Source organism: Strix aluco, chromosome 4 (assembly GCF_031877795.1).
Source record: "Strix aluco isolate bStrAlu1 chromosome 4, bStrAlu1.hap1, whole genome shotgun sequence".
NCBI lineage: Eukaryota > Metazoa > Chordata > Aves > Strigiformes > Strigidae > Strix > Strix aluco.
This window is the reverse complement of record NC_133934.1, coordinates 50,433,766-50,461,443: the sequence shown is the minus strand read 5'-3', so window position 1 is coordinate 50,461,443 and position 27,678 is coordinate 50,433,766. Positions and strand designations below refer to the sequence as shown.

The 27,678-nt window shown below is 49.5% G+C and overlaps 1 protein-coding gene across 2 annotated transcripts; it reads left to right on the top strand.

Annotated features, from left to right (window-relative positions):
- The first annotated feature begins 1,144 nt into the window (after nt 1-1,144).
- On the top strand, nt 1,145-26,942 carry PRAG1 (PEAK1 related, kinase-activating pseudokinase 1). 2 transcript variants are annotated; one of them, XR_012623138.1, is made up of 7 exons: nt 1,145-1,210; nt 3,632-4,026; nt 5,419-7,247; nt 16,215-16,372; nt 19,760-20,499; nt 24,011-25,276; nt 26,742-26,942. XR_012623138.1 is itself a non-coding variant. In XM_074823035.1 (6 exons), the coding sequence occupies exons 2-6, from the start codon at nt 3,670-3,672 to the stop codon at nt 25,046-25,048; spliced, it is 4,122 nt and encodes a 1,373-aa protein (XP_074679136.1). In that variant the 5' UTR covers nt 1,145-1,210; nt 3,632-3,669; the 3' UTR covers nt 25,049-25,330. The 2 variants fall into 2 exon arrangements, 1 of the variants encoding a protein (XP_074679136.1); XM_074823035.1 differs by lacking the exon at nt 26,742-26,942 and having other exon boundaries at nt 24,011-25,330.
- Nucleotides 26,943-27,678: the final 736 nt, after the last annotated feature.

The window sequence follows — 27,678 nt, the reverse complement described above, 5'->3', positions numbered from 1 at the left end:
CAAAAAAGAAGGGAGAGCATGAGCAGCCAGCTGTAACTGCAGAAGACCAGCTAGCTGGTATGTTCGCAAGCAAAAAGGTTTGCAAGCTGCGGTACTGCCAAAATTCCCTGAAGGAGAAGAGTTTGCTGGGATGATTGGTTCCTGAGAGGTAGATTTTTTCTGTGATAACTGCTGTGCATATTTCTAGCTTCTGTTTTTTTATTCGGAGCTTGGATTTCCCATTATGCAAGTCTATTTGCTTTTTATTCCACTATTTTCTCCTGAAACGTATAAGTCTAGGAATGCTTGTGCTAAAGGAGACATGGCTTAAGCAAGGAACTGAGCTAAGGCCCTGACTAGGGTGGGGGGAGACCTGGGGTGCGTTTTTTTTCCTAGTTTCAGACAATTTAGATGCTCAAAAGTAGACATCACAGATCAAGCGCTAGGGTGAGGGAAGACCACTCCTTTTCCAGCCTGCCCTAAAGAGCAGCTCAGACACTACAGGGAGCAAAACCTCATCCCGCTCCCCAACCTCCCAGGCCAACCCAAATTTGGGATTTTTTCCTAAAATGTTGTCTGCATTTTTTCGCACGGTGGGATGAAATCTTGCTTTCAGTCACTGCAAACTTCTCTTTCTTTCACAGCATCCCCTCGGGCTGAACTTCACCGTGTCCTTGTCTGGCGAGGATGAGTGAACAATCTGGCTCCCAGTGTCTTCCAGCTGGGTCCGGGACCGTCCTCAAGCCCGGTGTCGGGAAGTGGGGTGTGGGTGCGCTGGCTGTGTGCCTGCAGTGTAGGGTGCCTGCAGGACCCTATGGGGTCTGTGCGGGGCCGCTGGGATATGTGGGTGCCTGCAGCCCCCCGAGGGGGTTAACACCCACGGGAGATGTCCCTGAGACGGGGCATGTCTGCGTGAGCGCTGCTGGGGCGGGGGGGGGAGCTGGGGGCGTCGCTGAGGGTTGCGTGTGACCCTGCCGCGAGTGGGTGTGCTTTGTGCAAAGGGGAGACACGCGTGTGCGGGGGCAGGGGGGGGGTGCCGCCCTGCCTCCGCCCGGGCTGCTGCCCACGCCGTGCCCCGAGGGGGCGGGCCGGGAGGCGGGGCGGGGCGGGGCGGCCGCTGCCCCCCGGCCCACGCGGGGCCCCGCTTGCCACTCGCCCGGTGGCGGCGGCGGCCGTGGCCGGGCGTAGCGCGGAGGGGAGCGGAGCGGAGCCCCGCGGAGCCGGGAGGCTGGTGAGCGGGGAGCGGCGCCGGGGGCGGGCACCGGGCCTCCGCCTGCCGGGACAAAGCCGGGCGGGGAGGGACACCGCCGCCGCCGCTCGGGGCCGGGGCGGGGCTGCTGGGGGGCCCGGGGCCGTGCCGCTGCCCACCGAGCATGCGGGCGGAGCAGGGCTGAAGTCGGCCTGGGGCGCGCACCGGTCCCGACCGGCACCGCCGCCCGCCCCGGGAGTCCTGCCCGGTAAACTTTTCCCAGTCCCGGTGGACGCCCGGCGCTCCGGAGGGGCCGTCCGGCAGCCGGAGCTGCTCGGTTTGGGGGGTTGGGTTTGGGTTTTTTTTCTCGCCGGAGCATCCTTATGCCGCATCCTAGCATCTCTACCCCAGATAACAGGTCGCCCTTATGCCGGGTCTTTGCCGGTGCCCTGGAGGCGCGGGGGCTCCGGGGGTGCCTCGGACCCAGCTCCTGGCTTTGGGCGAGCCCGGGGGGGTAGATCCCGGCCGCCTTCCCCGCGCGGCGCGGGTGGGTGCAGGCCCGTGGCTGGGCGCGGACACGGGGCCGCCCGTCCCGGAGTCTGGGCAGCGGGAAACAACGGCTGCCTCGGCGGCAGATAGGGAAATCCCGGCCTTTAAAAGGCAGTTGGCAGCGCCGGTTATTAAACCAGAGCGAAGAGTTTTTTCTGGCTCCGGTCCCTGCTTTCCTCCCTTTGATTTTTCTTTTTTCTTTGCTGGCTCTCATCAGGACACAAACTTTGGGTGCTGCCGGACGCTGCTTGCTAGATCTGAAAGGAAACAAAGAATAAAATATTTTTTTAAAGATATTTTCCCTGAAAATAATGTTAACCTCCTTGAAGGTGTTGGGGTATGTCCAAGAGTGATTTGCTGTCCTTCTGTTAATTTGGACTCTGTGAAGTCCATGGAAAACCTGTCTAAAACAGTCTCTTCCCTGAGAAGAGAGACATATACCAATCTGATTTGTGAATTCCATTGATATTCCCCTTTTTTCTGCTCTTTCACAAAACAGACCCTAATTTATCAGCTTGCCAGACAGAACAGGTCTGCAGGTACTAATGTTTTAGCTGATCAAAACCTCCCTTCCCTAAAGTAGCATTTGAATTCAGAAGATGCTTGTGGGTCAGTGGCTCTCCCCCACTTTGCTTTGCTCCCCCCAGGCTCTTATTAGTATTTTCTCACCACGCGGTAAGGTGGCTGGTGGAGAGACTGGCTGGGGCATCTCTGAGCCCAGAGGCTTTACTGAAGCGCAGGCTGATTTAGAGGCCCATGCAGGTGCAAGGGTGTCCATAGCTGTGGCGATGTTGCAGTATGTCCGCATGGAAGGAGCGCTGGTAAATTTTGCTCTTGTGCCATCAGGACTGGGGTGTAAAAGTGCCTGTTCACTCCAGGAGCCTCAAGGAAGGAGCCTCAATTTGCACTGGGGTCAGCTGGCGGGGAGATCATGACCTGAAGTTGGTTAGATGGGGAAGGACCCTGTGGAGCTGTGCGGAGGAATTGTGTGCCCCGACACCCATAGCAGCCGGCTGCAATTTGCCTCATCTAGTTTTCTGATCTTCTCTTCCCTAATCCACTCAGCTTTGTGGGAGTCCTCGTCTGAAGTATCTCCAAAGTTGTTAGCTCCAGGTAGCTACTGGCGGAGAGCAATCAGACCTGGCCATGCAGAGAGGGGGGGCACAGGAATGCAGGAATGTCTTGTTCCTGGGGCATTTCCTCCTGGGGAAGGAAGATGGGAAGGGATCCTTGTCTGTAAGTAATCCAAGAGCAAAACGTTTCTCCCCTTGCAGACAATGAATCATTTCAGCGAGCTGACGCTCTTATTTGTGGCTCCTGGCAAACCAGATAAGAGCTTTCTGCCAGGCACTTGCTCAAATCGGTGCCAGCCCCAGCCTTGCTGATTGCCTTTCTCTGTTGCACTGGGTGGGAGAGAAGCCTTTGTGTACCACAGCGGTAATCACAGTGGTGCTTCTGGCTGAAGGAAGGTTGTTGTTGGTCCCCTTGGTTACAGTCGCCGATTCTGGTCCTTGTATCTCCAGGCCTTTTTATCTTCCAGAGAGAGGATGCCACTCTGGAGAAGGAATTTTTCCTGTCTGGCTCTGCTTGTGGAGCTGTGAACAGCTATTTTCAAGACCTCTTTCCTTTACCCTTGATCTAAACCTTGCACGAGGCTGGTTATACATGCTCATTAAACAAGGAATTAAATCACATAGGAATGCTGCTTGCTTGATGTCTTCTCTGTTACAGAGCTATGCTTAGAAGTTGAAGCTTTTTAAGTGATTGTGTGGGCTTTAACTAAGCTGTGAAAAAAAGCCTTGTAAACAATAAGCCTTTGTGATGAAGGCAAAGTGTAATTATCACCTGTCCTATTAAAAATCTTTGCATTTGGGGGCATACCCAAACTAATCAGACAGTGTTGTGCTTTTCCAGATACCTAGGTGATCTTTAAGAGTGGCTCTGGGGAGCAAATGCAAAATGAGCAGCGGAGGACAGTGCAGAAGACGCAGAGGGCTCTCAGTCTGAGCCACGAGGATTTGAAGATGTCTGCGTGCAGCGACTTTGTGGAACACGTTTGGAAGCCCGGCTCCTGCAAAAACTGCTTCAACCCAAAGACTTCCCATCAGCTGCAAACACCCCCAGACGTGGGAGCTTGTGGTGTGCTCCCGAATGGAGTTAGGACCAAGCCCGAGAGCCTCACGTTGGAAGACGAAGTTGTAAATACTTCCCCTTTCTCAAAGCCAACAATTGCAGTGAAGCCAACTATGATAAACTCAGATGTTTCTGACACGTGGGCGGATGTGAATATGAATGCAGATCTGTCACAGGTAATGATTAATCCAGTCAAAGCATGACTTCCCGTTACTTACCTCTCCTCAGGAGTGCTAGGAATATCTGTGAAAATGGTTTCCTTTCCCTTTGTTTTTCCTTCTGGTCTTCATTTGGGTTTTTAAGCCATATATTGGCTTCTCAAAGTATCTTTGGCTGAAGCTGAATGAGCTGTTGCTCACAAGGCATGTTCCAAAGAGCTTAAAAATAAGTTGTTTGTTTAGGAACTTCTGGATTTTAAATGAGGATGTGGGTTAAAGTTATTTTCCTGGGAAGATATACTGAAAAGAAGTCCTGTCTGGTTGTAGTCTGTCCTAACTGGATCCATGGTCTTTGTGGGTGAGGAAGAAAGTGCCTTACCTTCCTAGCCCAGCTCCTTGGGCTCCCAACCTTTGCCGGAGCAGTAATGCCCTCTGGGTGTAGCACTGCTGCCTGCCTGCAAACTGGCAAGTCCCAGTGGTTTGAGTTGCATCGGGATGGGTGGTTCACTCCTCTCCCTGACCAGTTGGTATCAGCACTGCCCCAGCCACGCAGAGTGAAGCACTGGCTGCTGTCACCCTGCCCCTGGCATAGGTGTGCTCCTCTGTCCCACTCTCAGCCCAGAGGAGAGTCAGGGCTTGCTGGCTCTCTTAGCCTCCCGTTGCTCTCCCTTGCTTCTCTTCCAGGGGTAAAGGGCACAGGAGCGCAGGCTGTGTCTGCATTGTCAGTGGGGTTTGATCTGTGCACACAGATTTGGCCCCAGGCTGAATTTTGCACTATGGGAGCGGGTTCTACCACCCTGGGACAGGGTGTCACTTCGCAGGCACATGTCACCCTCTGCCTCTCCCACTCCTCCCTTGGCAAGCAGGATGGACCTCCTTCAGATGAAAAGATTTTTTCATACATTTCCCCTCCTGCTCCCCAGTCCCTGCTGCTGAGCATAGCCAAGCTGCTATCCCAGGATAACCTGTGGTAGTCTGTGTCTGTGCTCCGCAGTGTGCGACTCCGAGCAGCAGTGTGAAATGAAATGAAAATAAGCAGACAGAGGTGCAAATATTCCTTCCCTCTCTGAATCTTTAATTACACGGTGATTCACAGACAGGATGACAGGTTGGACATGTTTCTGGCAGTGAACCCATAGAAAGAGAAAGGAGAATGCCTTATTTCAGTGCATTGCCATTATTGGCAATACAAGGATTGCAAATGGTCCAGGAAATAAGACAAGTGTAGTTTAAGTACAAAGGGTTTGCGGTAGTTACTGGTGGGGTGAGCACAGAGCAAAACAGATGGTGAATGCAAGTGGACTTTTCTGTTGAGCTGGGCTTTTTTTTCTTTTTTTTTTTTTTTAAATTTCTCTTTCATTTTGCATATGCACATCCTGACAGTGTGCTTGTCTCTTTGGCCCCTTGCAGGTCAGCTGGGGCATGGTTACTGGCAAACAGCTCCTTCTGAAATCAGGAGATGCACAGCGGATCTGCCTCGACAATTTTGGCAACGGTGGTGTGAGAAAGCCCTTCCTTCACAAACCGCCCAGTGACTGCTTGTCTTGCTGTCCTCCTAGTTACTCCATGGTGGGACTGCGCAGCCTGGAGAGCCGAGTGGAGAGAAATGTCTCCATCCACAGCCTGGTGCTTGTGGGTGAGGTGGGCAAGCAGGAGGACAGAGCCAAAGACAAGTTTGCCCTGCCGCATCGGGCCCCCTGCCCTAATCCCTCCACCTTGGAGGACAGAACCGCCAGCAGAAACCCTCCTTCCCAAGCCAGAGAAGGAGCAGCTCTCCCCTTGGAGGGCGACTGCGGTCACCTCTCCTCAGGCTTTGAAAGCGAAGGAGGTGAGTACTGTTCAATCACTGACTGCTGCAGAGAGCACCCCGTCTCGTGGGAGCTGCACTGCGCAGAGGGGAAGGGTGCCTTGTGCAAGAAGGAGAGCCCTGCTCCCAGTGGATGGAGGCAGCGGGATACTCCAGAGATTCCCAGGCCAAGTGGCAGGGCGGTCAAGTTCAGTGAAGAGGAGCGCAGAGCTGTGAACGTGGCCTTCTGCATCACAAAAGACCAGGGTGATCCTCTCCCCTACGCCCTGTGTTCAGAGAGAAAAAAGCTGGCTCTCCACACCGAGGCTGCTGCCCTCCCTGAGAGCACGGGGAGCAGCAGCAAGGTGGCTGCCTTTGGTTTGTCCCCGGAGGACGAGGACTTGCCTGTCCCCGGAGAGCTCTCTGTCACCGGAGGCCCCCGGCCTGAGGGTTCGAGCACCCCTCAGCAGGCTCTGGTGGAGCCGCAGCGCCCTTGCCTTGCTGAGCCAGCCCGCGGTGATCCCATCTACGCCGAGAGCACCAAGAGGAAGAAGGCACAGCTGAAGGCTGTTGGCGGACAGGCAAAAGCGGAGATGCTGTCCCGTGGCACTGGCAAGGAGCAAGCCGATGGCATGTGGAGGGATGGCAGCTGGGCTTTGAGTGGTGAGAAGGAATACCAGGACTCCACTGGCCAGGTGGCTGCAAAGATAACTATAATGACAGCGCACACTGAGGATGATCACAAGACAATATTCCTCAGCAGCCCTGACTCAGCGGTGGGAGTTCAGTGGCCATGTATCAGCCCCACTGCCCACCCCGATTTTGGGACTTCATCACCTGCCATTGAGCCTGGAGAAATTTTTCAAGCATCTGGAAGTGAAAACAGCTCAAGGTTTCATCTGACAGCTCCTTCCAAGACCTCAGTTACTGAGAGTCCAGCCATTCCCCCAAAGATGTCCAAAAACAGCCAGCTGGGCAGCGAGGGGAACCGTGTACCACCAGTAAGCTCCCATGTGGCAAGGTTTGGTGATGACAACAGCCACGATGGAGCTGGTGTTCAGCTGCTGCCGAGGAGCTATAGTGATACAGGTGCCTTTGGGGCGTCCCCTTCTCCATGCACTCATGTCAATGGGGTCTCTGTGGAGGAGTCCAGCAGAGGCTTGGCAGGCTCGTCCTATGACAGGAGGCAGAAATACTACACCCCAGCGTGGACCAAGCAGTGCCGGATAGAGGAAGAGGAGGAGCAGGAGGAGGAGCAGGAGCTCTTAACCCACCCGTGGGCAGTGGGAGCTGAGAATGGAAGAGCTGATGCCAACCTTGTGGATGACAGCCTGATGCTGGAGAGCCAGACTGGGATCAGCAAATCATCGTCCTTCTCCTTTGATTTCCCTAAAGACAAGAGTAATGGTGTGGAGTTTGCACCGCCGCCACCACCGCCAAAAAAGCAGTCCAGGTACAGCCCTGTGAGTGTGTGCATGGTGGTCTATTAACAATTTGCAATGGGGATGTTTGCTGCAGGGATTCATTGACTAAGAGGTGCTTCCCATTCTTTTTTGCTTCCTTTTCTGTTCAAAGGTGGGCTTTCAGGAGTATAGGAGGCGACTGCATGGATGAAAAACCACTTACCTTTTTACTCTGAAAAGCTGTCAGATCTTTGCAAGTCCTGATTCGAATGCCATGTGTACTTGCAAAAGTCCTTCAGGGCTGTAAGGTACGGCCTTGGGTCCCAATATGCAAGTGAGAACAAGGTCCGTGCCTGGGATTGCTTGTGTTTCCCAGCTCAGCTTCATTCTGTCTCGGCACAGTTCCTTGGTGTTGAATAGGATAGAAAATCTGGGGTTGCGAGCTCCTCTTGTAGGTGGAACTGGGCAACTTCTCTTGGTGCTAATAGCAAGGGTCTCTGAAATCCTCATTTTCAGTTTGGGTCTAATGTCTTTTTGCTTTCAAGGTTAACTCTTGAAGCTGCAGTTTCCCAGGGAGGACTCCTTGCCTGCAAGCAGGTAATTGGAGCTTGCCTAACGTGCTCTCATGATGTGCAGTAGCCACCTGGCTTCAGGCAGCCTTCCCCTCACTTCTCTTCTGGAAGTCAGGTTTGCAGGCAGGGCAACAGCAGGCCCTAGAAAACAAATGTGAATAAGGGAGAGCTGTCCATCTGGGAAGGAAGTAGCTCTGCTAAGCAATTAAAAAAACAGGCTTCCGATACTTTGAGTGCATTCAGTATCTGCAGCTGTGTGAATCACAACAAAAAAAAAAAAAAAGGAAAGGAAAAAAAAAGAGAGTAAATGGAGGAAGAAAAATTGATTTTCTTTCCATGTAACTAATGGATTAGGTTGTCTGGGCATACTGGGGAGGGATACTTCCACATTCTGTGGGTGTTCTGTATGTGCTTTATTGCGTGTGTCAGTTTTGTTACGTGTAACTGTGCATTGCACAACAGATTTGACTCCAGCTCCTTGATTTAAAAGTTGAGAGAAGAAGGGATGGGTGTTTGGAAGAGAACTTGCTCTTGGGGTCCATGGCTTGACCCGACTGATGCGTAGGCATCAGTGACCTCCGGGTTGACACTGTGGTTGAGTTGGCCCATCCTCTGTTATGTTCTTACACTGAATTTTCCATGTTTTTAGAGTTGGCTATCCTAGGGAATTGGTGTTTTAAATTGACCAAGTGGGGAACAAATTAAGTTTCTCAAGGAGAGGGAAGAGATGAACAAGAGGCTTTAGTTTTCCTTAAAGCTGGGCTTTCTGCTGTGATATTGCATGCCTGCTGCAGTCAAGAGGAAAGAAAAGGTCCACAAGCAAGTAAGCACACAGATGAGCTTTATTGCCTTTAAAATCAAAGAGAACACTAAGATGTGCTTTAGCTTTGACCCTGTGAACTTTCTTTCATGTGGTGTCTCCTATCAGCCTGTGGCTTGGGGTTGTATTTGCCACATGAGGTGGTGTTGAGGCCCAGCAGAGATGATGTGATGCTGTCGAGCAGTGATTATTTAGGAGATGCCAAGCTGCCTGCTGAAAGTAGTCGAGGTCACTGGGCAGGTCAGAAGGGTGGTGGCACTCAAACTCAGCACTATATGTCTCAGCAGCATGTCCCACTTACAGTGGTAGGACCTCATTCTGCTCATGGAGAAGCAGCCCTGCAGAGCCCTTGGTCTGTACTGGGGGCAAGGATGCTTCCCTGGCAGTGTTCGGAGTCTCCTTTCTGCCTTTATGAGGGCTGGGAGTGGAGGCAGGGGGCTCCTTGATGTGTCAGGGTGTTTCCTTGGCTGGGTGACTTGGACCAGCTGTGCTCCAAGCCAGGAGCATGCCCTGCTGTTGCCCTCCATATGGAGTTACGATGATCCATCCTGAGGGGCGTGGAGCATTTTCTACTCCTTGGAGGGGCTGTTTCATGCTCCTGGTGTGATCAGGCTGTGCCAACTGTAACAGTTGCTTCTGAGTTATGCTGAAAGCATCTGTGTGCTAGAAAGCCAGTGTGAAAGCGGACAGGGAAACTGAGGTCAGGGAACACATGGCATCCATGACCAGGATCTCTGGCGGAGCCATAAACCCTGCCAGGTGGTTGAGGTAGGTGCTGGCATTGCTCTTACACCCTGTGGCTGTAGGCCATGTGTTGTGCTACAGGTATTTGTCTCCTAAACACCTTGATGCCTGCAGCTGAGCCTTGGGGCGTCTTACTCAAAGAGCATAGCCCTCCATCCAGCCACCAAACCCCTGCGCAGCTGGCCTGAGGAGAGATTTGATCAGATAGCAAGATTTGCAAGCCGTGCAAACCCAGCTGGTTGCTTTGTTTGTTTGCTTTGAGGGTGCTCTTGTTTTCGTCTCAAGCGTGGCTTCTCTATGCATGTCTATGCAGGAACCAGGGTGTTGTTACCTGCTCATGGTGGTGGGAGGGATGGCTACGTGCACAGCTGGTTAAAATCACCATAGCGGGATTGTGTTACCCCGGTCAGTCGTTTGCAGCTTTGGGTCATGACATGACTCTGACCTGGTGCTGGAGGAACATCTCCTCTGGTTTTCCTGGGCTGCAGCCAAATGCCTGAAGAAGGGAGGAGGTCTTCTATACTAAGATGAGTCTGAGACATAGCCATACTTTCCTAGGCTCGGGCAGTCTGTGGGCATGTGTTTGTCCATGATGGAAGAACCATCGATACTTCTGTTACGCTTATGTAGTCCCTCGTAGAGTCAGAGCGCCTCAGCCCAAGATGTTCTCTGGTGGCACAGCTGTAAAGGCTCCTTGGATGGATGGATGGATGGATGGATGGATGGATGGATGGATGGATGGAGATGAAGCCAGCGAAGACCTAGTTGTGGCACAGACTTGGGGTTTGGGGCTTAGCAAATCGGAGTTCATGTCAGCTGCAGGAAAGGTGTGTAACCATCCTTTTTCCTTCTAGGTCTCAAGCTGCAGCAAGGTATTTGATTTCATGCTGGAAAATGAAGCCTGCCTGACTTTCCTAATTAAACTTAATTGCTCATTTTAAAGAAAACTTGCATGTGTGTTCAAACTAGTTTCAAAGCAGAGAAAGAAAAAGTGTGTAGATTTTGTTGTGTTCATCTTGGCTCTCACAATTAAAAGGGGAAAAAGTTTTTACAGGGTAGGTTCCTGCCAAACACTGAGGAAACTGGTTTTGCAGTAAGTTGTCTCTTAGGATGGCGTAAGGAGTGATTTTGGAGAGTTTTAAAAGTAGGCACAAAAAAGGAAAATAATGCATTTGTGCCTGTTTCGTCCCATATAAAGCTACTCTGGACCTCTTGCGACTGTTTCTTCATACAATCCTTTTCCTGCTTGTTTGAAAGATTATAGATATTTAAGGTTTGATTGTTTTGAAACAGAATGGAAAATGAGTTTAATTACAAGAGGAAAGAGATTGGAAGGTGGTTGGTCTTATTCCAAAAGCTGGGAAGGTAGTTGGCTAAGGAAAGGGCTCACCAGGGGAACTAGGATCCCCAGGACTTGTATGTGCTATGATAATTTAAAGGTTCTTCAGTGTGAAATGCTCGAGTGTGGCCTTCAGTTTCTTGGCATGAGGAATGAATCTTTGCTGAAATTTATGTCTCTCTTATGCAGAGGTTTGGGCTAAATTATCCTCACAGTTCCTTCTAGCCTGCAAAACCTTGACAGTTAATTTATTTCATGTGCCTCTGAAAGAAAGGAAACAGTGATGCTGTTTTGCATCTTGAGCTGTTGGCTCTTGAGCTGTTTTCATCGTAATTAATGCCACCTTCAAAAGGCAGTACTGTAGATAGCTTCTGAAATTTGCTGAATGTACTTGCTTGGTGTAACAAAGGTGTGTAGCACGGCACATCCTGACACCCGCCATCACTGAAAACAGCCAGGACAAATGAGCTTGAGGTGTGCCAAAATTGCATGTTATGGTGCTGCTGCCACTGCTTGTTGCCAGAGGGAACAGAAAACAAGAGCATTACAAAAAACCCGATGATGTTGGGAATTGAATCACCAGGAAAAGAGCCAGGTTTGTTCCTTGCTGGGGAGGTGGTGCTGGCTGGTGGGACTGTGCTGTGTGTTCCTTGCCAAGAATTGGTCTGTGATGGAGCAGTACTGTACCTGAGACAGAATATTCCCCTTTTCTTACCATTCCTGAGGCACTTGTTTCTCTTTGGAGCTCAGTGTCAGGGTGTACCCGGTGACAAAAGCAAACTGGCTACATGAGCTGCTGTGGCAATTACAAATGCAATTGGAAGTCACACGGGTCTCAGGTTTTGAACTTCTCTGTGACCGTGGATGACAGCAGGGATTTGCTGTTTGGTCTAGGACAATTATTAATAAAATAATAAGGAACTCTGGATGGAGACTATTTAAATACATAATTAATAAGTAAATAAAGCAAAGAAGTGGGGGTATGGCTCAAGCAGGAGAGAGAATCATGCTCCAGGACAGGGAGAGAATACACCTTTTAGATTTCACCTGTGGTTTTTGTCTGAAACTAATCAGGAATTTCTCCTGCTGCTTCTGCCAGTGGATCATTTTTAAAAGGTTGTGAGTTATCAGTCAATCTTTTGGGAGAGTTTGTTTCTTTTAAAATGAAAGTAATTTGCTTTTCTGTGTGTTTCCTATCTTACCACGTAAAAAAGCACAGAGTTGGAAATCTAAATGAGATTTGTTGTCCCCTTCACCACATCGAAGCAAGCAGTGATTTTTTTGACCCATCTACCATCTTAATTCTGCACTCCATCTGAATTTCCCCTTGCATTGCTAGACTCCAGACCCTTGTTTCAACTTGAACTGTGCTTCGTAAAGCCTTTTTGGTACAGGGAGGAGAGGTGTAGTCCTCTGGTCAGAGCCTCTTTCCCTCACCTCGATTTTAGTTTCTCCACGTTTCTCAGCTGGTAGCGGAAGGGTAAGTATAAATCGAAGCCTCAAATGTTGTAAGCTCCTGTATGCTGGTTTTTAACTGCCCTGTGTATCCAGGGGAAGATGCTGGAAGAAACAGTGGTGGAGGGAGGAGGAAGATATAATTATTCACGTTTCATGATAGACAAGCATATGGTACAACGGTGCTTCCTCTTGTGTAATAATTATGCCTAGCCATGTGTTGTGTTTGATGCTGTAATGCAGTCTGGCTTTTCTCTCTGCCATGCATTAGTTCCAGTGTTTTATTTTGGGAGGGGATGTCCTGATGACATTATCACCAGACTTCTGGAGTGCGGTTTAGTTTGTGGTGATGTGTGTGTGTTCTCTGTTCTCCTCTGCTTCCTTCCCCTGTTGCATGATTTATAAAGCTCAGCATCTCTGTTATCTGTTCAAGTCCTGTCTTCTGTGCTGAGAAGGAATGACCCTATCCTGCCAGCACAGCAAAGCTGAGAAACCCCTGTGAAGGGGCTGCAGAGCAGGTGCTCCTTGTGATCAGGTCTCTGCTCAGGGGACAGATGCCTTCCAGCATCCTCCACTGCTGCCAACAGACTGCGCGTGTGATGGCTGCTGGAAAGGAGCAAGTGGGAGCCTGGCAGCTCTTGCGTCTGAATGGCCTTCTCCCCGTCTCAAAACCTCCCTGCTCCCTTGCACTTTAGGAAGGTAACCAGATCTGTGTGTCAAATCTCAGGCAGGTGATTCAAGCCGAAGATGTGCCCGGAGCCCAAGGGATCCCTGGGGCAATATCCCAAGGCATGTGTGTCCGCTGTGCTTAGGGGAGCAGTGCTTTGGTGCCTGTCTCCACTCTCTCTCCGTGAAGTGCAAGGTGCGCAGTCAGTGATGCTGGAGTCCCGCAACAGCAGCAGCTGGAACCCCAGTATGTTAAGAAATATGATATTAAACACGTGGCTACTGTCTGAATGTGAATCATGGGAAAGACGAAGCATGCCCAGGCTGGATATGCAATGTGGGGCATGGCAAATGATCCAGGTCCCTTTGCAATGTTATAGAACTCCAAACTGTTCTGGTTTTGTTTTTTTTTTTTTTTTTTTTCACCAGACCACTGTTTTCAACCTTGACTTGTTTTAGACAGGACTGTGGGAATCAGGTGGAAAGCCAGCTGGATGAAATTGTTTAGGATGGGAGAACTGGGGAAACGTGAATGGGAAGGGTTGCCTGAATAGGCTGGCATGTTGCATGGTGGATGTTTAGTGTATTTAAAGCCACCAGAAAAATTTGGAGAGCTGTCTTTTTAGGTTATTAGATTGGGAGAACTGACTCTTGTGACCTGTTCTTCATGCACTGGCACATGAAGGAGGCTCTGGTGCTGCTCTTGAAGTTGCTGGTTACATTTAAGGTGCTGAGCGTGGATTTTTGAAATTAAGGTAAATTAACTACTGCTACATCCTTCTGAAGCGGAGTGGAGCTCACAGATGTTACCAAGCCAGTGGGGGGGGAAATCCCAATGATTCCTTCAGGTCTAAGATGGGTTGATGCTCTTTATTTCCAGTATCCTTTAGTGAAAAGGGTGAGATGGAGAATAGCTACCTGGGCCCTTGCAGTCACACATGGTGGAAGGAACGCTAGCAAATCAGGGCAAGTTGGGCTTAGCTGTAAATCAGGATCCCACAGGCTGTTACAGCGATGAGTTGTACAGCTCTTGGGGTGGAATTTTACTGAAATGGGAGAATTTGACCCTAGCAAGTGTTTTCAGTAATTCTTTGGTATAGTGTGTGGTATTTTAATCTGTGCAGGCTGCAGTCTGGGCTTCAAGCAGCTCATAGGAAAAGAGGGAGATGTAAAGCGGACATATTTCCAGGCGGTATTAGCTGGCCCGGTTGTAACATCTGAAACAAGAGCAGGATGTCGTTTAAGCGGCAAACAATTTCTATTTCGGTGTCCCTATTCAGGAACTGCATTTTACATAAGTCACGGCGGTACAGAGAGGAAACGGGGCTCTCTGTACATCTGACCTCACCGCAACGCTGAGCTCGGCAAAGGCAGCAGCCAGCATGGTTCTGGCAGACACTGTGTTGCGCCCAGGTTGCTTGGAGGAATAGGTGTGGCTGCGTGCGGTGGACCTTGGACCCCGCCGAGCAAAGTCCCATCTCTCTCTGAGCGCGGGAATGGTAAGGCAGCTCTGTGGATTTGTGTTTAAGTGATGGGAAGGAAACAGAAAGGCACCAACTTTTCTTGGGGGGGGGGCGGGGAGGGGAGGAATGTGTTAGGAAAGCTCTCATCTGTGCAAATCAAGATCTCCTTTCTTGCAAAATCTTCTTCTTTTCTTATGGATTCAAATGCTTCCTTGATTCTTGCCAGGTCAGACAGTGCACCCACATGGGTATGCACCCATGCTTTTTTCCCCCCCAAATTACTAAAAGTTAAATGTCTGAGAAAGTTATAGGATAAAGATATATCTTTATAATAAAAGTTAAAAAAAAAAAAAGGATTTAAGTCCAGTTGGTTGCTTTCAACAGCATTAATTGTAACAGAGCTAAAAACCTCAATGTGTCTCTCTCACTCTCTCTTTTTATTTTTTAACTGTGACTTGTGTGGTGCATTGCAAAGTTTTGTAAATCATCCCCAAGGGGCTTGCCGTGGTAAATTCATCACTGGTGCAAGACCAGTGTCTCTGCTGAGTTATACCTGAGGTGGTTTTTAGAGCTTTATTTTCATCAGCCCCTGAGTATTTTTAGACTGAGTCTGCTCAGGCAAATGAGGAAGTCTGGCAGAAGTTTCTTCCGGGCTTCTCATACACTCTGCTCTCCATGTGGTGGTGTGGACATGAGAGTAAGTGCTTTGTCTGGATGGGGAGCAAAAAATTTCTCAATCTTCAAGTAAAAATCACTCATGGCATCTGCTGTGCTTGGAGGTTTTGGAAAAGGAGGGATCCTGTGCGCATGAACAGGGTGCCACAAGAAAACGGTTGTGCATGTCTTTTGGTCTTTTGTTTGTCTTTCTCAGCAGCCATTCAGCCGACTGATTAGGAAACGCCGGATACCTTCCAGCAAGATAGCTGATGGAAGTCCTTTTTCTTTTTTACAAGTCTGCCACTAACCTTTTTACATTCTTAATCAACAATGCATTGAATTTTATCAGCAGATTGGCAGTTTTACTTAAGAAATGTGGACTGATAACCTTCATTTGCTGGCTGATAGAGAGTCTGAACTGTACCAAAGCTAGGAGTGGTTGTGCTCTGATGTGCTGCCTGATTTCAACAGTTTCTGTTGTTTTCCAAGGAGGAAAAAATGAAGAAAATGCAGGGGAAATTCTCTATCTTGGCGAAAGGTCCTGCTTGCCTACAACTGATCATTTAAACCGTGACCTGGGAGGTTATAAGCCCAGTTTATTGTTTATTTATTTATTTTTTTAGGTGGAAGCTGCATGGAAAACTGTAGGTCTTACATTAGATGCTGCATGGTAGCTCCTGAGTTTGGCAGATACTTGTTTTCTGCAAAGGCGCTTCTTCTTTCCAAAAGTGTCAATTGTTACTGTGATGCACTGAGGAGATAACAGCTGCTAGGGATGGACTCTTCCACTTATGCCTCTGTCATGAAGGAATTGGGTTCTGACACCCAGCCTCAACCTGCCCTTCTGTAAAATGGGAGAAGTGATGCCACTCACTTCCCCTGAGAACTTTACTGAAGGCAAACACTGATGGGTCCCCACTTCCCAATGTCGGTGGCCAAGATGGGATGTGGTCCAGGACCCCATGTGTGCTAGGCAAAGGTGGTGCGGACTGGGGCTGGATGCTATTGGCTCAGTGGTTCTCTGCTCAAGCACATCAGGTTTGTCATGGTGGACTGGCACGGGGTCTGCAAGCCTATAACCTGCTCAGTGTCAGTGGGATGTGATCCCCAGGTGCCGGAGAAGGAAGAAAACTGCCCAGGAATGAGGTGCTGTGGTGTGGTGTGGTAAAAGACTGCACAGTGTCTGTATAGATGGGCAGGAACCAAGCAAAGGCTGCTTTTGGCTTGAGTCTCCATGCAGAAGTGCATGCAGGGTATCTTTTGCCATCTGTCTTCTGACTCTTCTCTTTCACTCTTTCTAGGAATGCTCTGAAAATGAACCCGAATAATGCTGAGTTGGAGAGGGTCAGCCACAGCTCTGCCGAGAGCCTCAGCCCACCTTTCAGGAGCGTCCATGTCAGCTTCACAGCTGGCTCCACTGACAGCCTCGACTCGGACACACAGACCGGCAGTGATGGCAGTAAGTAGCCATTGGGTGTGGGAGAGGTAACATCGGACCTGAGGAAGGAGTTACCTTCATCCTGAGGCCCATTGGTGGGGCAGGATCTTCAGAGCAGGAATCATGAGGGTTCAATCACCTAGTTTCCCCAGCAACACTTCATCTGTCCACTTCTCCTACCCTTCTGCCTCTTGATGCACTTAGGATGAATGTGGCAGAGTCAGGACAACATCATGGACTTTCTCCTCTTTTATTTGGCAAGTGCCAAAATCATTCATCCTGTAGCTCTCCTCTTGTCTGGATAAAACCTCCATCTGAAAGCAGTTGTCCTTATCCTGCTTGTGCTTCATATGTTGCATGAGGTCACAAGTAGCCCTGCCATAGAAAGTCCTCCATAGATTTGAGAATTTCCAGAAGGCCTCTTGTGCTAGAGGTGATCTCTCCCTCTCATTGTGTTCCCAGTTATTTCTTGAAGGGGAAAAAATCTGCCTGCACTCGTTTAACTGAGATTAAAAAATACTTACTATGAAGTCACTTTTTTCATCAGTGCGTAACTTAGACATGCACTAACGTGTTCAGCAGCTCAGAAAGTATTTCCTTCATAAAAGCAACCTTCGTGTAGTGGAAGTTCTGTCTTTCCAAGAGCAACAATGTGCAGCAATAAAATTAAGAGCCAGAGCTCTGGAAACTCCATTTTTTCCACTGCTAACTTGGACTCTGAGAGTGATACCATGCCAGGAAATTGTACAGGGGGAAGAAACACTCACATATGTTGGATCTTTACTTGCTGGGCACAGAAGCAATTTGCTGTCAAAAATGATATGGGACAAGAGGATTTTTCTGCCTCCACTAACAGAAGCAACTGTTTCAACTCATCTCGGGAAAGATGAGTTTTTAAATGAATAACCTAAATGCAATTTTTCTTGCTGATGCAAGCAAGAATCTATGCAGTCAATCACTAAGTGAGGTGGAGTCAAATTAATTGGCTATACTGTCAGATGCTAAAATATGAAGTGGAGGGAGCTTTTAAACCCTTGACATGCAGAAGGCCTCCACTCCAAAGGTGCAGAATACTGTTAGGAAAGTTGTGAAAGGGTTTCATTCGTTACCCTGTGCTTGGGGCAGAGCCCAGCAGCACATAAAAAAAGTTAAGAGCAGTTTGGCATTTTTGGGATAGGCGTGTGGACCGGTTGCCAAAGCTTCCAGTGCTGACATTTGTTCCATAAGTCTCTGTCAACTATATCTTGTCTCTCGAAATGGGGATTCAGCTGCATGTCCTAGCAGAGATGCCTCTGTTGAGTTGCTCTTGGGTTGCATGCTGAAGAATTTCTCTTGCCTATATCCTCTGTCAAAGCCCCTTGGACTGGAAGTAGCAAGAGATGTCATGCTGAACAATCCCTGCCTCTGGGTTTTAGAGGATCTTTCTCATGGACCCGGCAGGGCATGGTGCAGATGTCTGGGTCTTCATTTAAGGTTGGGGCATGCATCTCTGTTGAACTATGGGCTTCACGGTTAACTGTGCAGCTGCAGAGCGGCTGAAACTGGAGAGCAGTCAATTGCTCAGCAACTGGGTGTACAATGCAGGCAGACATCTGGGGCAAGCGCCTAACAGGAGTCAGATAGTTCTGCACCCAGGAACTGGGGCAAAAGAGATGTGTGGTGATTCACAATATTTCCTCCAGAGCTGTTTCTGAGCATGTTGTCAGAAATGGGGTACCAAAACTGCCTTGCATGGGAAGCTCATCTTCTGCAGAAGCCGAAATCAGTGCTGCTCATTCCTGGCATGTCTCTCAATGCTGTTGCTTGGGATGGGATATATTGCAGCAAGAGGATACAGGCAGCCTTGGCAGTGGAGTGGACAAATGCAAATTGATGTCATGCTACCAAACACTCTGGTGGTGAGGGACTGGCATCCACTCTAGTAGCTGAGATCTGAGGGACCTGCCCTCACCTTGTGCGGTCTCAGGTGGTGACCAGCTAACAGGGATTGCTGTCCTGGCACAGCCGGTATGGCTTTGCACCTGCATGTGACATGCCAGGACAGGCTGAGAGCTCAGGGATCCGAGCCCCTGCACTTGGAGGTTGTGCGTGGGAGCTGGTGAGTCACTAGGGTTGTGACGGAGACAAGTGCCTGCTATGGGCTGACATGCAACTGCCCCAGGGCGTTCCTGTGGAGCAAGCAGAAAGCCACTCTGAGGAAGTGCCTGCTGGCAGCCGAACCTTCACCAGCAACCTTGTGAGGAGGAAGGATGGCTTGCTATCACTCCGCAGCTTTGGAAGCTGGGTTCAAAGAAAACAATAGATCCCACTATCTGCTGAGCTTGCTTGGAGCAAAACCCCACCATGCACCTTTCAAAGTCTATACTTGCATGCAAGGTGTTAGCAGAGCTCAGGTTTATCAAGAGTCCCGCCTGTCATTCAAGTGGTGTAGAAAATTCCCTGAAATAATTATGTCTCTTCTTTTAATTTCCCCTGCAGACTCCTCCACTCCTCATTCATTCTGTCTTTGTGACCTGAAATTATTGCTCTTTGTTTCAATGTCAAATCATCTTTTTTTCCTTTTTTTTTTTCTTTTTTTTTTTTTTCCCCCTCCCCTTCTTCCATGACTTGCAACTGTATTACTTGTCTCCAGTCTGGCCAGGGTATGAGAACAGCTGCCACAGCTGCCTGAAATGAGGCAGCCATCCCATGCAGATGGCACATGGAGCTGATTGGGGTTTAGGGTATGTAGTGGGGCCAGGCTGCCCTCGAGCAAAGAGGTCTGGCAATAAGCTAGGCGACAGGCAATGGCGGGGAGGCCAGATTTTTTCAGGAGGATGGAAATTGCCAAAATCCCAGATCTTGCCCAGTGACCCTTACCCAGTGTGAGGCAGAGACAGGTTCAATGTATTTCTTGGGCTGCTCTTGTATGGCCAGAGGGCCAGAGCTGTGTAGTGTGAGTCACTCCTTATCACGCTGTGCTGCTGAAGCACTGGGTGGCAGCTCCCATGTGAAAGAGGCTGTGTTTAAGACATTGTCCTCATATCCCAAGTGCTTCATTCTTACTTCCCTGTGGATGATGTCACAGCTTAAATATTTACCCTCTACTAGCTTTTTACTACTGTGTAAGCAATTCAATGGGGAGTGGTTTCAGATGGGGTGGGGGGGCATTTCTCTAGGTGGCTGGTTGCAGCCTGCTTTGCAAACCTGCTGTGTTAAACTGGATTAAATCCCTTTAGTGAAGCTTTGCAGTTGTAAATAGACGAGGACTGTATGCTGGGTTCAGAGGTAACCTGGCTTGCTGCTTTGTTCCCAGCCAGGACCCTGGGAGAGGTAGCCCGTGGGGGTGGCAGGGACATGGAGAGGGACCTGTGCTCCCAGCCTGCAAGGGCCACTCATGGCATCTTCTTGTGTGTCGCTGTCTCCTAGGGCGCTCGTCTGAGCCGAACCACTCGCCCCCTCCAGCTGAGAGCCAAGTGTTTCCCCCAGTCCCTTTCCTTCCTGCCTCTGGTGAGGATGGTCCTTCCTCTGCCCCCAGCTGCCCACCCCCTCTGCCCCAGAAGAAGACAGTGAGCAGAACAGTGTCCTCCCCAGATGGCTTTTTTGGGGGACAGGCATCTTCAGGCAGAGCAGCCGGTGCTGCCAGCCCCAGACTGAATGTCAGCCACTCTGAGAGCAATGTCTGCCTCCAAGAGGAGCCTCCCTTCATCCACCCGGCGGGCCTGGGGGGCCGCCCTGGCACCTTCTCCTCCTCCGAGTCCCTGGAGAAAGGCTCCAAAGGAAATGGCTACTGGGGCTCAGCCACTGGCAAAAGCACAGGGGCTTGCGTCCCCAGCAGAAACCTCCAGTCCCTCTCCTCCTCTCAGCTCAGTGTGTCCAGCCAGGTGTCATCGGGCTCCACCCTCCAGCTCCACAACCTCCTGAGCAACATTGACAGCAAGGAGGGGGTGTATGCCAAGTTGGGGGCCCTCTATGCCGAGTCCTTGCGCCGCCTGGTTGCCAAATGTGAGGACTGCTTCATGCGGGAGCAGAAGAATGAGCTGCACTTCAGCGAGAACAACTGGTCGCTCTTCAAGCTGGCATGCAACAAGCCCTGTTGTGATTCAGGGGATGCGATATATTACTGTGCCACCTGCTCCAAGGACCCTTCTACCACCTATGCTGTGAAGGTAAGCCCACACCCAGGAGGTATCCAGGCTTATCTCCATCTTCCACTTGGGAGGATGAGGTAAAGAGCTGCAGGGTCGAAGGCTGTGTGGGAGTCCACAGGTGAGCTGGGACTGAACCTTTGAGCTGCTTTTTCCCCCCTTCTGGTGTATGGATTTGAATGAAAGAGGGGGAAGCAGTCTTAGTGGTATGCCTTTGAGAAGCACCATCAGCACACGATGGCCTGTTTTCTCTGCTTGCCTTTCTCACAGGTGAAGTTTGGCAAGCAAAACCCCTTCCAAAATTGCCACTTTCCCCCTACTGCTTGCAAGGGTTAATTTGGAGTAGTTTTTGTTGTAACAAATGCCAGTCAGATGCTTATTGCTGCAGACTAGTAGGGTCTGAAACCCAACCAGTTTCTCTCAAAAAAATCTTTGTGCAAATACTCTGTTGCAAACTCAGAGGCATTTGCCTCTGATGACACAAGCTGATGAAAGGCTGTCCAAAACCCAGCATTTTTGCCTCTGCCTGCCTTTTAAGTGGAAGGTCTGACCCAGAAACCATAAGAGTGCTTATATGATCCTGAAACTACAGGCATTAAGATATTGCAGATCTCAATTAAACAATGTGAGGCTGACCCAGACATGCTGTGTAAGGTCAGCTCTGAAATATTTTCCTGTAACTCCATGGAATCTATGTTTGAAATGGAAACTTGAGGTGCAATAGTTCAGCTCTTTGAAACCTGGATAAGTAAGCTATCCAACCTGTTCCATGGACATCCCATGGATTTTCAGTTCTTGACCCATATTATTACTTGAATACAGAGCCTTTAATTTCTATTCTGACTTAACCCTAGGGGCATATCATTGTTGCTTACTTTTCAGGTTGTTTTCAAAACCTAAAGTAATTTCCAAAAAAGCACTGTCAGAGATGCATTAAGCAGGAAAAAAAACCAAACCACACAAAAAAACCCTCTCTGCTGAGTCGATTCCATGATTATGAACCCCAAGGGGATGTTTTACTTAAGTGATAGCTTTAAAGCCAGTTCATATTCTAAAGGAAGTACAGTCAACCCAACAGGGGGGATGTAAATAAACCGAATGGAGTTAGATGAGATCTTGCACCAGTACCCTAGTCCAGCACTCAGAGCTGCAGCTTCTCTTGTGTCTTATACCAAAATTCATTGCAACTTTCCTCCTGAAACCTGAGAACTGTGTGGTGAACTAACTGGTGTGCTCCTTTTCAATCTGCGGTTCTCTGTGGCACGCATATACCTTTGCTTTTGCCTGCCGTGTTAGGTGGGGTTCAGAGGCTCGGCTCTATGGCTGTAGTGCATGAATTCTTGCCAAGGCAGAAACAGCACATTTCAATCTCTTAATGGGACTGCAGTTGTGCCCCTGCATGTGATGTGGGCTTGCTCTGTGCTCTCGGTATGCTGCAGAGTGCCTTAACAAAGCCAAAACCACTCCCAACAGGGCCATAGTCTGTGCCAGCATAAAATGAAGTTGTGCATGTGTTTACACATGTGCATCTATACACCTTCTGCAATGTTCCTGTGTGCCACCTTCTTTTTGGTAGCCAAACTAGAGAATAATCGTGAAACTTTACAACTGGCTAATTCCTAGCTGCCCCTCCTGGCTTCTGGTACAGATTTTCTGACATGAAAGAGATCACAGACCTGTAGTTAAAATTAGACTTGAAGAGCTCAAAATGGGCAGAGGATCTGACCTCAGCCAAGGAGCCTGCTGAGGAGCAGGAGCCAGTTTGGGCTGTGCACAGGCAGACATGGCTACGTATAAAACAGTTAGGAGCCAGGCTTACATGAAATGGCTTTAGAGGAATTAAGCCAAGGTACGCTCCACACCTTGGCTTCTTTCTTCACTCAAAAGATGCATGACTAAGCCAGCCCCAGGCTCCTACTTGGGGCTTGTTGCATGAAGGATCCCTCTGGTACAGCCAAAGTCATGAAGAATGGCTGGCCAGGGAAGATCTCCCTGTCTTCATTTGGTTGCAGCTATTCTCCCAGAGACTCCTCTCTCACAGGACTTTCTCCTCCTTTTCCTAAGCCTTACACATCTTCCCTGTGTGGGGAGGAACAAGCAGGCTTGTTCAGCAGACGGCTGGAAGGTCTTCTCTGCCTTTGGGGCTGGAAGGGCTCCTCTGCCTGTGTCCTGCTGCATTAATCTGCAGTCTGCCTAGCTCTCCAAAGCTTGTCTTTCCACAAAATAAGCATGCAACCATGGCAGGGTATTTTTGTTTAGAAAAGGGAAGACAATAGGGATTTGAAATGCCCCATCTATACAGTATCGTCTCATCTGAGTGAATTACCTGCAAATGCCTAGATTCAGACCCTTGCTAGAGTAATACAAAAGAAGCCCACTTCTCCAGCTCCTCTCTATTCTTGCATTTATTTTAACTCAGAGGCAAAATTGATTTCTTGTCTAATTTTGCACGCATGCTGTGACTGGCAGTGGCACGCTCCAGGGTTTGAAACCTTTTATGCTGAGTTTCAGCCTGTTGCTGATTCCTGTGGGTGAGCTATAAATAAATCACTAAATAAAATTTTTCTTAAAAGTGTATAATAGAAACGCCAGAAGGCCCCATACATAAGCTAATGGATAGTCTTTTATAATAAACTTGAGTTTGAGTTTATTTAGTCTTTAATGCAGTTATAAAGCTAAAATACAGAAGAAAATGAAGATAAGTCATGTGGGTTTAAGAGAATCCAGATTATAAAATGCTATTTTCCCTTGAGTTTGCTGTACTCTCACTTATTTCTAGGCCTGTTGTTAGCTCCCACTTTCTCTCTGGTGTTTTATTCCCTGTGCTAATAAGTACAGCTTGTTGCTAGTTCCTTGCTTCTTCTAAGCTTGTTGCTTAGCCATTGATCAGGGGTTTCAGAGTAGTTGCTGACACAAGGAGGCGGAGTGGTTGAGGAGGATGTGAAAGTGGCTCCAGGGCTTAGGACCAGAGGAGGGTTAGGTGGGAAGAAAGTGCTGGAGGTCTCTGTCCACCCCTCACCCCAAACAGAGCCACCCTCACAGCCACATCACATAGCATAGGGCCTCATCCAGGCCCTCCATCCAGAGATGGAGATGGCTCATCTTCTGCCACAGGCTTTGCTTTTCCCTCTGCAGAATGTGTCCTGGGTTGCGGGGGGGAATCTTTATGACATCCGTGATGTAAAAGCTATGTCATTTCTGTCAGCAATGAAACAAAATCTCCAGAAGTTACTCATGGGAGGGCTACCTTCCTCCTTTCCAGTAAATACTGGGCATTGCCTGGCAAAGGAAACATGCCCAGAAATGCAACCCAGACATCTGGTTATCAAGGTTGGGGTGTTGCAGGACAAGAAAGATCCTCAAGCCAGGAGATAGTTTAAAAGTACTAAAGGGGCCAGTGCACACCCTGCTTCTACTGATGTCTTCCTTAGCATTTGCAAATCTCAGCTTAGGAACCCATCTCTGAACTTCTGGTCTCTGCCCTGTCTCTATCACTGGCTGATGAGACTTTACTTTTGGTCTCTCCTCACAGATTTGTAAAACACAGGAGTCCAAGGTGGCTGCTTCGTACTGCAGCCCTGCAGTGCCAGTCCATTTCAACATCCAGCAGGACTGTGGGCATTTTGTGGCCTCTGTACCCTCCAGCATGCTGCTGGCCTCAGATGTGGGGAAAAGCATGTCTGGGGATGGCCTCCATCCCTCCCGCACTGCCAGTGAGCATGACTGTGTGGTAGTCATTACCCGGGAGGTGCCGAGCCAGACCACTGCCGACTTTGTGAGGGACTCAGTGGTGTTGCACCAAGCCAAGCCTGAGCTATATGAACGTCGCGTTTGCTTCTTGCTCCTCCAGCTCTGCAATGGCCTGGAGCATCTCAAAGAGCATGGCATCATCCATCGTGACCTGTGCCTGGAGAACCTCCTGCTTGTCCCCTGCAAGCCCCCCATGAGCTGTGTGAAAGCCAAAGATGACAAACACTTACCCCGCCTCATCATCAGCAATTTTTTGAAAGCCAAACAGAAGCCAGGAACTGGAGACTCTAAACTGAAGAAGAGTCAGGCCCGGCTGGCCCCGGAGATTGTGTCAGCTTCTCAGTACAAGAAGTTTGACGAGTTTCAGACTGGTATTCTCATCTATGAGCTGCTGCACCAACCCAACCCTTTTGAGGAGAAGGTGCAGCTCAGGGAGCAGGAGTACAGCCCCGAGGACCTCCCTGCTCTGCCCAGCCTGTCCATCTACTCCCGGGGGCTCCAGCAGCTGGCCCACCTGCTACTGGAGGCAGATCCCATCAAGCGTGTGCGGATCACTGAGGCCAAGCGGATGCTGCAGTGTCTGCTTTGGGGGCCTCGGAAAGACCTCACCGAGCAGCCCCTCAGCCATGAGGAAGCCCTCCGCCGGGTGCTTCAGAACTGGGTGGACATGAAGCGTGCCCTGCTCATGATGAAGTTCGCAGAGAGGGCTGTGGACACAGAGCGGAGCATTGAACTGGAGGACTGGCTGTGCTGCCAGTACTTAGCGTCTGCTGAGCCGGCCTCCCTCTCACACACATTAAAACTGCTGCAGCTGCTCTGACCTTGGATGTGTCTCAGAGGCAGCTGAGGGCTCCTGGTTGCCTTGCGGCTGAAGGTACACAGCCCCTTTCTATGTGAGAAGCTTGAATTTCAGCTGCGAACTCATGTTCAGCTGCCCCACACTCCAATCAGAGTGCACAAGACATGTTTAGTACCCTCAGCACCGCTAGTTTGCAAGCGGGCAAAACTGGGAACCTACCCCTCTTTGGGGTTTTTTTTTTTTGGTGTGGTAAGTCTGTGGACTAATAAACTCCTGCCTGCGTGTGTGCATGTTTCTAATGAACTCAATCTATGTGAGTTGATTTTTTGATTTGTGGGACAGTCCTTTGATCCCCACCTCTCAGAAAGCATCAAAGCCTTTTTGCCTGGGAACACCACCACTCTCCAGAGTGGGTGGCAGGGATGAAGGGTTGGCTGCTTCTCCTGGGGAGCAAGAGCAATTCATGTAATGCTCCTTTGCAAGGGAGAAGCATGAGGGGCTTTTAAATTCACATATTTCATGGGGTTTGGCATCCATTTTTCTTCTCATTTTAAAAACAAAAATTATGGCTTGTTTCTGTGTATCAGCTATATTTTCCACTGTGGGCAATTCAATATCAGCTGCCTATTACCTTCATTAGATACTAATACAGCATGGCTTTCCTGTCTAGTGGTGCAGCTGTGCAGGCTGTTGATTGTGAAAGGGTGAGAGAGAGCCCAGGATGGGTCTGTTCATGAGGATGATGCTGCTGCATGCTGGGAATTACCCCTTGTAAAGTTAATGAAATGGAAAATCCCCAATTCACCTCCAAGGCCTTGGGGGGGAAGTCAGGGCCAGGTTGCTTTGCTTTCCCCCCTTCACCAGGTAATTGACCTGTCCCTTGTGTCTAGCATTTATTTAACCCCTTTATTGAGAGATGAGGTGGCATGTGAAAGAGGCCAGGGCCACTGGCCTGTGGTCTGGGAGGGTCTTATTGCTGCTGGTGTTTGAATTAGAAATGCATAGGGCTGGGTGCATGGGCAAACATGCTCCTCCAATAGATGCGCTGCAAGAGCAGCACGATGGAAGAGGGAGAAGCTGTCCTGGCTCCCTCCAGCCCTTTTCCCTCCATCCAGACATATAGCAGCCACTCGGCTTGGTAGAGAGGCTGTGCTGCTGCTCAGAAAAACTGATTTTCCAAAATGTTGTGGGCTGCTTTTACTCTTCCACTCCAACACAAGGCAGAGATGAGCAACCTTGCTCCTGGCACCAGTTCTGCAGCCTTTGGAGAAGGAGAGAGCCCAGTGTCAGCTTAGCTGAGACAGGATGTCACTAGCTGAGCTATCCCCCTCCCAGCTCAAAACAGGGAGAAATTCATGACCACCTTCCCCCAGTCTTGCTTCACCTCCAAATCCAGCCTGCTCTTCTGGGGGAATTTTAATTCCCCAGGTTTTGTGACGCTTCATATACTTTCTGTGAATCTCTTCCAGGCTTCTTACCTGGTTTTTTTTTTTTTTTTAATCTGTTTGGCTATGGTTGCTGCTGATGGGAGGGGATGGTTCCTTGGCTGGGCACCCATTTGCAATGAATTTCCCCTGATCCCCTTAGGGAGGAGGCTGTGCACGTCCCTGCCTGCTGAAAGAATGTGGGATGGCTCCAACTGTGGCCGCTGGGGATTTTTTTATACACTGGCTTCCTTGCATCTGACTCTTGGGTCCACTTCCCTCCAACATAGGTGGCAGGAACCTTGGCTTGGGAACCACTGTCCCATGGACCATCCTGGATACATCGTCCTGGAAAGTCTGGCCCTGATGCATATGCTTTCACATGAGCCAGCGGAGTGATGAAACAGCTGGAAAACCTGCCTGAAGGAGCCCAGCATGTTTTTCAGAGATAAGATGAAGAGATGACTCAGTTTCTAAGCATGGATATAGGGAACAGTTGGAGGCAGCTCTGCAGGACAGTGCTGAAGGAGTCAGGGCCTGGCCATGACAAATCCAAGCTGTGCTTGGCAACAGGGAGATTATATGTGGGGCAAAATGGCTTGCAAGGCTTGGGCTGATACCCAGTGGGAGTCAAGAAGTAGCCAAACATTCAACCAACGCACAAAAAGCAAGGTTGGATCCATTTTGCATGCTGAGTTTCAGTTTAGTGACAAACACTGATACCAGTATTGTCACAGGGCCTGCACAGTGTGGGATGTTAAGCTGATCAAAATGTTCTCCGTTGAGTCTGGGCACTTAAGACTGCTTCTGATGTTGGTCCTGGTACCCTGCAACAGCATGCCCAGCAGAGCAAAGGCCAACAATAGTATTGTAGCATTTTCAGCTGTATTATTTTGAGATTTGGTGGGTGGCTTATTACTCTTATATAAACAGAAACTCTTAGCTCCAAGCTTTCCTGATACCTTCTCCTATGGTAGCTCATGCTTCTTCTCCAGCCTAAACAGTCCTAGGTCAGTGCATGAACTGGAGAAGTGCATTAGGGTTTCTGCTGTGTATCTTTGTGGGGAAGTGACACCTAAGCCTCGGCTGAGTGCTGCAGCTGAGTCCAAGGACTTTGCTGGTTTACTCCCCCTTGCCTGTGCTGTCTTCAGCACACCATAGGCAGTAAGCCCCTTTTCTTAGCAGGCATTCTTGCCCCCATGCCCAGAATCCTCTACAAGAATGGTG

Excerpts from the sequence above, each read along its gene's own strand:
- PRAG1 (XM_074823035.1), top strand. The coding sequence starts at position 3,670 with ATGCAAAATGAGCAGCGGAGGACAGTGCAGAAGACGCAGAGGGCTCTC. Across the intron at positions 4,027-5,418 it reads TGAATGCAGATCTGTCACAG|GTCAGCTGGGGCATGGTTAC; the intron begins GTAATGATTAAT and ends GGCCCCTTGCAG. Across the intron at positions 20,500-24,010 it reads CTACCACCTATGCTGTGAAG|ATTTGTAAAACACAGGAGTC; the intron begins GTAAGCCCACAC and ends CTCTCCTCACAG.